Raw genomic sequence first — 11,808 nt, forward strand, 5'->3', positions numbered from 1 at the left:
TGCCCAACTCACTTATAAGTTGAATGACTTACTGTTTCTCTTTGCAGCTTGTTGTGAAGCAACAATGAGTACATTAATGGATCACACTACAGTTCTTCACATTTTTCCTTGCCTTCCCTTTTTTCCTCACCATCCTGAGTAAGGTTTATGCCTACTAAACAAAGTGTCAGCATTTTAATAACTGTCTTAAGATCTGCTGTTTACAGTTTCCCTGGGATTTTCTCCCTGGACAATCATATTATCTGCCAATAGAGACAGTTTTATTTTTCCTTTCCAATTGTATGACTTCTTTTTTCTTGCCTTATTGCACTGCCTAGAATTTCCAGTACTTTGGATAGAAACTATGATTGATGACATTGCTGTCTGTTTCCAGTCTTAGAGATAAAGCATTTGGTCTTTCACTATTAAATATATTACTTTAGATTTTAAAAGATGCTCTTCATCGGTTTCAAGAAATTCCCTCCTATTTCTAGAATTATTATCATGAATGAATGATAAATTTTGTCAAAGACCTTTTCTGCCTCTATTGAGATAATTCTATGGGATTTTCTCTTCTTAAAGCTTACAATATTGTGAATTAAATTACTGAATTTTTAATTTTCAATGTGCCTTACATCCTAAGAATAAACTCTACTTGGTTAGGATATATTAACTTTTTAAGTAAAACTGTAAATTTGCTAAGTTCTACTTTATAATATTTTGCATAGGATTTTTGTGTCTGTGATCATGAGGGATCTTCATTTCCAGTACTCTTTTAAAAAAATAATAGCTTTGTCTGGTTTTGGTTTCAATGTAATGTTTGCCTCATAAATTTAGCTGTAAAATGGCCTCTCCTTTTCTGTTTCTAGAAGACAGAATAGAATTTGTATTATTTATTCTTTAAACATTTTAATTCTCCAACAAAAGCACCTGAGCCTGGATGTTCTTCAGTAGAATGTTTTAACTACAAACACAATTTCTTTTTTTTTTAATTTAAAATTACACAATTCTTTAATAGCACTGAAGTTCAGGCCATATCATTCTTCTGAGTAAGCTTTTGTAGTTTGTTTCTTTCAGGGAATGGACCTATTTTGTGTAACTTATTGGAATAATGTGCACAGTATTATCCTATTTTTTCTTGGTCAGTCTTGCTAAAAATCCATTTATCAATCTTTCCAGTGACAGCTTTTTACTTTTTTGAACATAGTTTTGCAATTCTTTATTTTATTGATTTCTTTCACTATCTTTTTTTCTCTTCCTTCTTTCTTTAGGATTACTCTTATTGCTTTGTCTCCAACTTATTATTCTGGATCCTTAGGTCATTTGTTTTCAACTGTAGTTCTTTCTTGATAAGAGAAGGATGTCTCAGACACCACACAATTATCAGCCATTCTCATTTCTGCCACTCCATGGGAAAACTTCTATGATCACTAGGAAGAAAGTATCTTAGTTTGTATTTCAGAAGTCTTAAAAGATTTAAAGAGTAACCAAGTGAGTGCTCACCTGTTTTCATCAGCTCTTCATGCTAGCAGGGACTTTTTTGGAATTAATTAATTTGTTTTAATTGGAGGCTAATTACTTTACAATATTGTAGTGTTTTTTGCCATACATTGACATGAATCAGCCATAGGTGTACATGTGTTCCCCTATCCTGAATCCCCCTCCCACCTCCCTCCCTATCCCATCCATCCCTCAGGGTAATCCCAGTGCACCAGCCCTGAGCACCCTGTCTCATGCATCGAATCTGGGCTGGTGATCTGTTTCACGTATGATAAGATATATGTTTCAATGCTATTCTCTTGAATCATCCCACCCTTGCCTTCTCCCACAGAGCTAGCAGGGTTTTTAACTGCCATCATGGCACCCCATTGTAGCAGAGGTAGCTGATTCTCCGCTGATACAGGTTTCTGCTTCTTCCATACTAATATAATGTTAGCAGGGCATACGGGCACCAAGTATAATGAATACATTTCCCAGGCTCAACTGCAGCCAGTTGAGGCCAAGTGATCAAGTTCTGACCAATAAGATATAAAGGGAAGAGGTGCATGCATTCTCCAGATTACCTTTCCTCTTTTCTATTGGTTGAAATAAAGACTTATTGGCAAAAGTTTAACAGTCACCTTGGACCATAATATGGAATCATTCTTTAAAAAAAAAAAATTACTTATTTGGCTGCACTGGGTCTCAGTTTCGGCTTGTCAAACCTTTTATATGTGGCATGTGGGACCTAGTCCCCTGACCAGGGATCCAACCTAGGCTCCCTGCATTGGAAGTACAGAGTCTTAGCCACTGGACCACCATGGAAATCCCTGGAACCATTTTTTAAGGTTGGCAGAGAACCAAGAGAGAGGCAGCCTGGCTCTTTGATGATTATATAGTCAACATATCATGAGACTGTTTATTTGCACATGGATAAGAAAGCTGTGGTACATATACACAATGGAGTATTACTCAGCCATTAAAAAGAATACATTTGAATCAGTCCTGATGAGATGGATGAAACTGGAGCCGATTATACAGAGTGAAGTAAGCCAGAAAGAAAAACACCAATACAGTATACTAACACATATATATGGAATTTAGGAAGATGGCAATGATGACCCTGTATGCAGGACAGCAAAAAAGACACAGATGTGTACAGTGGACTTTTGGACTCAGTGGGAGAGGGAGAGGGTGAGATGATTTGGGAGAATGGCAATGAAACATGTATAATATCATGTAAGAATCGAATTGCCAGTCTATGTCCGATGCAGGATATGGCATGCTTGGGGCTGGTACGTGGGGATGACCCAGAGAGATGTTGTGGGGAGGGTGGTGGGAGGGGGGTTCATGTTTGGGAATGCATGTACACCCGTGGTGGATTCATGTCAATGTATGGCAAAACCAATACAGAATTGTAAAGTAAAATAAAAAATAAATTTAAAAAAAAAGAAAAATAAATGCTCAATTTTCTTAAAGCTACAATTATTTAGAGCTTCTCTCTTATAATAGCCAAACCACTATCATTTTCCCTACAAAATCCTGGTAAAGTAGGCAGGAAAATATCAATAATTTCATTCCACAGACGAGAAGACTAGACTTATACAAAGTAAAAGGAGGTACTATGTTAGGATCCAGGACTCATTTTCATTTTGAAATTGTGATGAACTTGTTCCATGGTCTTGACTTTAGACAATGTCTCTGCATTCACTCTTGGTCTCCATCTGGACTTGTGAATTTTATGCTGTAGAAATAAAAATCATAAGTTCCAGCTGTTTCATTCAGTCTTGGCTGAGACTAGAGGCCACACATTTCAACAGAAAGAACTTTGAGAGGACACAAGATTCCTTTATCTTCTCATTATAAACTGTTCATAAGCCTGTTTACTGAAAATAACATAGATCATTCCTGCACTGCTGAGAGCTTTGTTTTAACGGTTGCAAGGATTTTTGATTCATAACCTTCTTGTACTATTTATGTAATTTCCTCTTCTTATAGGAAAAAATATACTTGTTCACTGAAGATAGTAAACTCTTTGCCACCCAATATTGACTTGCTAATATTTTGATTATGAACTACTTTCCATGACTCCATTGATCAATTTTTTTTTTACTTAGAGTATAGCTGCTTTACAATGCTGTGTTAGTTTCTGCTGTACAGCAAAGTGAATGGTCAACTTTTGATAACTTAGTATAAGAGGTTATGCAAACTTTTAGAATTATGAACATTGCAAAAGACATTCACTCCTGTGAAAAATGAGCAAAATAAGTGAAAAAAAGCAACTCTTAACAGATTAAAGAAAGATGCAAAGTCTTGATTTTCTTTAGTAATATCAAACTCATGGTGGAGAGGCAAGAGAAGTGAGTGGCAATAAGGTATGTATGTGGGATTTAGAAATGAGACACTTGAGGTAGAAATTTCTGTGATGTTCCTCACTGAGGGGACAAAGGACACCTGCAGTTTCTCTGTCAAGTCACTGACCACAGGAGAAGGACACATTGCCTCTGAGAAGTCTCCCCAGGGCCCCTTGCATGTCCTTGTTCCGCAGGCTGTAAATGAAGGGGTTTAGCAGAGGAGTCACCACTGTGTACATGACGGCAGCTGCCGTATCCTCTGCTATTGAATTGGAGGAAGAAGATGAGGGAAACAGATAAGCCCTGATCACAGTCCCAAAGGACAAGGCAACAAGAGCAAGGTGGGATCCACAGATAGAGAAGGCCTTGTACCTTCCTTGGGCAGAGGGGACCCTGAGGATGGCTGAAACAGTGCAGATATAGGAGACCAGAATGAGCCCGAAGGGGATTAAAATGACTGCTCCCCCCAAGAAGAGGAGCACAAGCTCATTGACCTGAGTGTCAGAGCAAGACACCTTAATCAGAGGTCCCAGATCACAGAAGAAGTCGGGAATGATCTTCTTAGAGCAGAAGGAAAGTCGGAATATGAGGAACGTGTGCGTCATGGCAACAAGACTCGTAAGGGTCCAGCAGGCAGTAACCAGGATGAAGCAACACCGGCGGCTCATGACCATGGCGTAGTGGAGAGGGTGGCAGATGGCCACATAGCGGTCATAGGCCATTGTAGCCAGGAGGAATATGTCCATGTCCCCAAATGTCAAGAAAAAGTAGAGCTGAGTCAGGCATTCTACATAAGAAATGGACCTGTTCTGGGTCTGGATGTTCACCAGGGCCTTGGGGACAGTGGTGGAGGTGAAAAGGATGTCTGCACAAGACAAGTTGGCGAGGAAGAAGTACATGGGTGTGTGAAGACGCGTGTCAGTGCCAATGGCCAGGATGATGAGTAGGTTCCCAGCCACCGTGACCAAGTACATCCACAAGAATAGCAGGAAGAGCCTGTGCTGCTGCTCTGGCTGCTCAGAGAGTCCCCAGAGGAGGAACTCAAAGACGCTGCTCTGGTTCCCTCCTGCCATGAGCCCAGACGTCAGAGAAAGGAACTTTGGATGAGACCCACTAACCTTCTCTAAGCATATTTCACTCTACACGATCCCTAAGGGTGCCAGTCTCTTAGTTCTAGAGAAGAAAAACAAGAATGAACTTAATTTACTTGTATTGATCATATACTATGTACACTAAACATTTTTACTGAAATCTAGTAGATAGAATATTCTAGGAAGTGTAGGAAACAGTTTAAGGAGATTAAACTAGATTTCTTGGTTTATTTCTCTATATTCTTTTCTGTCCCAAATTTCTTTAGTTGTGGTTTCTTCTTCAGCTGTATTCACAGGAAAGTCTAGACCGCTTCATTCATTCATTCATTCCATAGATATGAAGTACTGACTCTGGACCTGGTAGAGTGCTAGATAAATAAGACAATGATCATCCTTAAATTAGGAAAAATTTAAATTTAATGGGATAGACATAACTGCCTATTTTAAAATTCTGTAAAATTTTGATTCAAGGTTTTCCCCCCACCCTCCCATTCAGCTGCCTTCAAATCACTCTCAGACAGCAGACTTCACCTGGCCTGGTCTATCATGTCCAAAAGTCAACATTCTGAAGACACAAACTATTATCTATTCTAGTGTGTGCATGTTCAGTCGCCCAGTTGTGGCCAACTCTTTGTGATGCTATGGATTGTATCCTGCAAGGCTCTTCTGCCCATAGAATTTTCCATGCAAGAATACTAGCTGCTGCTGCTGCTAAGTCGCTTCAGTCATGTCCGACTCTGTGGGACTCCATAGACAGCAGCCCACCAGTGTCCCCCGTCCCTGGGATTCTCCAGGCAAGAACACTTGAGTGGGTTGCCATTTCCTCTAGAGTTGGGTTGCTATTTCTTCCTCCAGGAGATCTTCCCGACCCAGAGATCAAACCCACATCTCTTGCATTGGCAGGTGAGTTCTTTACTACTCGAGTCACCAGGGAAGCCCTATTATCTATTCCACCAGAAACTAATTTAATAATCAAACAGCTATTTAGTAAATATATGTAAGATAACTCAAGTTATTATAACAACAAAGAAGAAGTCATAATCTCTAGTTTCTAAAATCTCAAAACCTGGTTGGATGCACACACACACACACACACACACACACACACACACACCTCTCTACTACAAAGCAGACTGAGGCAGAAAAGGAAGGCTTTCTGGGCTATAAATGTATTTGTGGATCTTGTCAACTGGCTAGGGAGCTGGAGATTTGAGTATAAGTTGGAGGAGGGATTGCAGGCTGAGGTAAAAGCTGGAAAGGGAACTGAGAGACAAATTTGGAAATATCTGGAATGGAAAGTAAAGGATCTAGAACTTAATTCTGTATGTTCAGAAGGTTCAGCCAGTAAAGAATCTGCTTGCAATGCAGGAGACTGGGTTCAATCCCTGGGTCAGGAAGATTTCCTGGAGGAGGGCATGACAACCCACTCCAGCATTCTTGCCTGGAGAATCCCATGGACAGAGAAGCCTGGTGGGCTACAGTCCATGGGGTCACAAAGAGTCAGACAAGACTGAGTGACTAAGCATGCACACAAAGCTACTTGAGGAGGAAGTGATGTCAGTACCTGAGTAGGTCCAGTACAGGAAAACCCTGTTCCTGTCCCATGTGTGAAACCAACTGAAGGTCACACAAGGAGTCGGTCAGTCAGATGGAGGGAAAACATCACCTTTGTTGCTGAAAAAGACGAGGTTGCAGATTTTATCTTAGCTGTGTTCACTAAGTGACCTTTTTAATATACTTCCAAAATTAAATCTATTTCCCCTTTCACAGGCTCAGCTGGACAATCATGGGGCTCTTCCATATGTTCAGTTCAGTGCAGTTCAGTTGCTCAGTCGGGTCCAACTCTTTGTGACCCCATGGACTGCAGCACACCAGGCCTCCCTGTCCATCACCAATTCCCGGAGTTTACTCAAACTCATGTCCATTGAGTCGGTGATATCATCCAACCATCTCATCCTCTGTCATCCCCTTCTCCTCCCACCTTCAATCCTTCCCAGCATCAGGGTCTTTTCAAATGAGTCAGTTCTTTGAATCAGGTGGCCAAAATACTGGAGTTTCAGTTTCAGCATCAGTCCTTCCAATGACTATTCAGGACTGATTGCCTTCAGGATATTTCCTTCCATATGTAAATATACATCAATTTTTAAAGCACTTCTCCACCATTACGAATGTGAGAAGACAATCACAGAATTGGAGAAAATTCTTGCCAATCATATGTCTGATCAGAGATTTTTGTGTGGGGGCTTAATAAACATTTATTGGATTAATGAATAAACAGCAGGTGCTTAATATATCATCTAGGAATTAAAGAATAAGTGAATAAATAGTTTATAATATTTCATTTTCCAAAGATATACTATGCCAATTTTCCATTTATTTTGCCATACTGCATAGATATCTTTTTAAAAAATATGAAACACTTCACAAATTTGTGTGTCATCCTTGCACAGGGGTCATGATAATCTTCTCTGTATGATTCCAATTTTAGTAAATGTGCTGCCAAAGTGAGCACTGATCAGAGATTTTTTATCTAGAATATAAAAAGAATGATTACAGTTCAATAATAGAAAAAAAATTAACCCAAATTTAAAATGAGTAAAGGATCTTAATAGACATTTCTCCAAGAAGGTATACAAATGGGCAAAAAGCATACAAAAAATGTTCAATACCATTGGGCTTCAAGGTAATACACATCAAAATCACAAGATAGCACATCAGATCCTCTAGGATGACTAGAATCAATCAATCAGATAACAAGTGTTGTCAAAGATATGGAGAAATTGAGATCCTTAAAAACTGTTCATGGGAATGTAAAATAGTTGTGTTCCTTTGGAAAATAGTCTGGAAGTTTCTCAAAAGGCTAAACAAAGAATTTTCATATGACCCAGCAATATCACTCTCAGAGATATACCCGAGAGAAATGAAAACATATGTCCACACAAAAACATGTACGCAAATGTTCATCGCAGCATTATTCATAACAGACCAAAACTGAAAAGGATCATGAACTGGAGAATGGATTAATAAAATGTGGCATATCCATGCAATCAATCAGTGTTTGTCAATAAAAAGAAGTGAAGCACTCATACATGCTAACAACATGGGTGGATCTTGGAAACATTACCCTAAGTGCAAGAAGCCAGACACAAAGAACAGTGCATTGTGTGATTCAGTTTATATGAAATGTCCTAACAGGCAAATCTGTAGAGACAGAAAGCAGATTAGTGGTTGTGTAAAGCTGAGAGGGATGGGCGAGTTGGGGCAGGGTGGCTAAGGAATGTATGGGTTCATTTCAGCGGTGATGAAGATGTAAAATTGGTTGTGGTGATTACTGCACGGTTCAGTGGATATTGAACATAAAAAGTCATTGAAATGTATATTTCAAATGGGTGAATTGCATTATATATTATATATTATTTATGGAACTGCATATCACTAAAGCTCTTAAACATTTAACTTCTTTGAAAAAAACTTAATAAAAGAGATAAGCCACTTTCTAACTTACTCAAGAAAAAATGAGAGGGCAGGGAGAAAAAACACAAATAGACAAAACAAGAAATGACAAGGGGGATATAAACTGAAAAAGCAAATTATTTAAAGTCACTGTACTATTTAGCAAGAGGCTATGCAAACAAATGTGTAATTCTAAATGAAATGATTCCTCCATTGTAAACTCACATTTTCCTTTGAAGAATGAAATGTACCAAAAATTACCCTGGTAGAGATGGAAAGTCTAAGCCAGCAACATTCCCGAAAGAAAAAAAAATGCTATGGTAATCATTTTTCTTGTGGTAATACCACGATAGGAACTGCCTTCAAATCTCAGTGGCTTACAAAAACTAAGAGTTATTTCCTCACTTGCAATGGATGTTGGGGTTTCCGGCATGGCTCAGTGGTAAAGAATCCACCTGCCAATGCAGGAGACACTGGAGACGCAGGTTTAATCCTTGGGTTGGGAAGATCTCCTGGAGTAGGAAATGGCAACCCACTCCAGTCTTCTTGCTGGGAAATTCCACTGACAGAGGAGCCTGGTGGGCTACAGTCCATGGGATCTCAAAAGAGTCAGACACTGCTGAGCTTGCACACACATTACAAGTCAGCTGCACGTTGCAGGTGGCTCTGACTAGCATTGCTTCATGTATCTTCTTCATGTGGAGATCCAGGCCGAAGAAGCAGCCCATGTTTGGGCCATGCCATTCATAAAGAAAAAAAGGAAAGAGCAAGGGAGCTTATGGAGGTGCACAGTATTCTTTTTTTTTTAATATGTAGTTACTTGGCAGCACTGGGTCTTTGTTGTGGCATGTAGGATCTTCAGCTGTGGCATGTGGAATCTAGTTCCCTGACCGGGGATCAGACCCAGGCCCCCTGAACTGTGAGTATGGATTCTTAGCCACTGAACCACCAGGGAAGTCCCAGCACAGCAATTCTTAAAGTTTTTGCTTGGAACTGGAACACATCACAGTCATTCAACTCATCAGTAAAAACACAGCAGATGAATGCCGAATCAAAACTTCCCACAGGGAGGCAGTGCAAGTAACACGAAGAACAAGGGGAACTTTTTTCCTACCTTCCCCCAAAAAGGAAGAAAGGAGAAACAAACTGACATCAAAAGTACAATCTAGCATGTCCATCAGCAATGTGTTCCCAAGAGCAACACACAGAAGCAGGGAGAGGGGAGGAGGGTAAGTGATGCCTAGAGAGGCCAAAAAGAGGAGGGGCTGACACACCAGGAAGGCGTGACCGCTCACCTGGACAGGGCAGGACGCAGCACACCAGGCTGCATGTCTAACTCCACAGGCTCAGAGCAAGACCCTCCCAAGAGAAGAGCATCTCCCATAAAGTCAAACAGCAAGATAGCTGATTCATGCTGTTGTACAGCAGAAACTAACACAACATTGTAAAGCAATTATACTGCAATTTAAAAAGTCAAACAGCAGAGCAGGTTCCTGCCAGAGCCTCCCTGCAGAGGAAGGGAAGCATACCAGGGAAGGGGGGCAGGGGGAGGACAGTGTTAAAGGAACAGAACTTCCATTCAGTGCATCCTACCAGAAGCCCAATCCTTTGAGCACCTGATGTGAAGAACTGACTCACTGGAAGAGACCCTGATGCTGGGAAAGACTGAAGGAGGGAGGAGAAGGGGACAACAGAGGATGAGATGGTTGGATGGCATCACCGACTCGATGGACATGAGTTTGAGCAAGCTCCAGGAGTTGGTGATGGACAGGGAAGCCTGGGGTGCTGCAGTCCATGGGTCACAAAGAATTGGACATGGCTAAGCAACTGAACTGACCAGAAGCCCTGACCCGAGAACATCCTAATTTCCAGGGCCACTGGAAGCAGACCCTGCTGTCATCCTTTGCTAAGAGGAAACTGAGGTTCAAAGATGCTGAGTGATGTGCCCCAAGGTCATACTCTGATCACTAGCAGAATCTGGATCTGCTCTTTACTCTTGTGACTTCTACTGCCACAGGTATACCGTACTTTAGAAGAGAGAAAGGCCAGGAGGAGCTGACAGTTGGGCTTGAATAGCATCCTACTGGCCAACTAGCTGTTCATGCCATGCTCTTCCACTGATGGCCAGAAGACGCCAACCTGGGTGCCCTGAGTTCCCTCCATCAGTGCCCGCTTGATCCTGACTATCTCCCTGTGACCTGTCCATTCAACACTACCATCTGACTCTGCCTGCTCTGTTAGCACTAAATATGATATTTATCAGCTTCCTAAACACACAATATCCTCTCAATATCACCCTCCCCCGAATCCTCACCACTGGATGTTCTCAGTTATCCTTCCTTCTGCCTGGAACACTCTCCAGCACCACTTCCCAGCCACCTGTTTCACTGGGTCCGGCAGGTTCCTGGGATTCCAGCATAAACATCCCTAGGAGGACTTCTCCAGCTTCCTGCATCTTGCTGGGTGTTCTGATGTCAACCTTCACACCCCTCTTCCAACACCACTATAATTTACAATACCTGCTTCATTAAGTCCAGGCTTCAACACTGGAATGAAACCTTTGGAAATTGAGGGTCTCTGTGTGTTCTGTTCCCACGTGCTTCCTTGGTGTCTAAGATAATGCCTGGTACCAAAGAAATGTTCAAGAAATCGACCATGTCTGAGTGTATGAAGGCATGAACACTGGAGGAGGCAGAATTCAATGCCTCCATTTGACCTTCAGAAAACTGAGTTCCACAAACACAAGAGAAGCAAAGAGGCAGCTGCCTTGAATTCCTGTGTGGACGGAAGGAGGGGTACTATACCCATGGGCCCTACATTCAAGGATTCCAGAACCTTGTACTGACATAGACCAGCTTCAGCCTTGCCTTGACCGAGGGTGCACATTCCCAATTCCCATCCAAGCTTGGGCCACCCAATACCAAGAATCAGTCTCACGGGAAGGAATTTCCCAGTCAAAACACAGACTCCCCTTTTCAGAGTGCCCAGCTTCCTGAGTTTCCCTGCAGGGGCTATTAATAAAATATGAAATCCTCAGCCATCCTAGAAGATTTGCCTTGGACTTTTCTGTGTGTAAAAGAAACTGTCCTTCACACTATCCAGGGGGCAGAGGGAGGCCGGTTCTAAATTCCCCTGCTAGGCTTCCCTGTTGCGGCTCTAAGCCTGTGCACCACAACTACTGAGCTTGTGCTCTAGAACTCAGGAGCTGCAACTACAAGAACGCGTGCAGCAACTAGTGAAGGCTGCGCACCCCAGAGCCTGCACTCTGCAACCAGAGAACCCACTGCAGTGAGAAGCCCGAGCACCGCAACTAGTGGGTAGCCCCCGCTCACCGCAACTCGAGAAAACAAAGACCCAGAACAGTTCAGTTCAGTTCAGTTCAGTCGCTCAGTCATGTCCAAAGGTAAGGAGCAGCGGCTGTGCTTTGCTGGAGCAACCGTGAAGAGATACCC

At 41.8% G+C, this 11,808-nt stretch overlaps 1 protein-coding gene and 1 non-coding gene across 2 annotated transcripts; both read right to left on the reverse strand.

Annotated features, from left to right (window-relative positions):
* Positions 1 to 3,931: 3,931 nt before the first annotated feature.
* Positions 3,932 to 4,891, reverse strand: LOC120866194 (olfactory receptor 1P1-like). The gene has a single exon (XM_040243753.1). The coding sequence runs from the start codon at positions 4,883 to 4,885 to the stop codon at positions 3,932 to 3,934; it is 954 nt and encodes a 317-aa protein (XP_040099687.1). The 5' UTR covers positions 4,886 to 4,891.
* Positions 4,892 to 7,308: 2,417 nt separating this feature from the next.
* On the reverse strand, positions 7,309 to 7,415 carry LOC120867510. Its single transcript, XR_005721932.1, has one exon. It is a non-coding gene; the product is annotated as a U6 spliceosomal RNA (small nuclear RNA).
* Positions 7,416 to 11,808: the final 4,393 nt, after the last annotated feature.

Source organism: Oryx dammah, unplaced genomic scaffold (genome assembly GCF_014754425.2).
Source record: "Oryx dammah isolate SB20612 unplaced genomic scaffold, SCBI_Odam_1.1 HiC_scaffold_8, whole genome shotgun sequence".
In the NCBI taxonomy this organism is placed as follows: Eukaryota; Metazoa; Chordata; class Mammalia; order Artiodactyla; family Bovidae; genus Oryx; species Oryx dammah.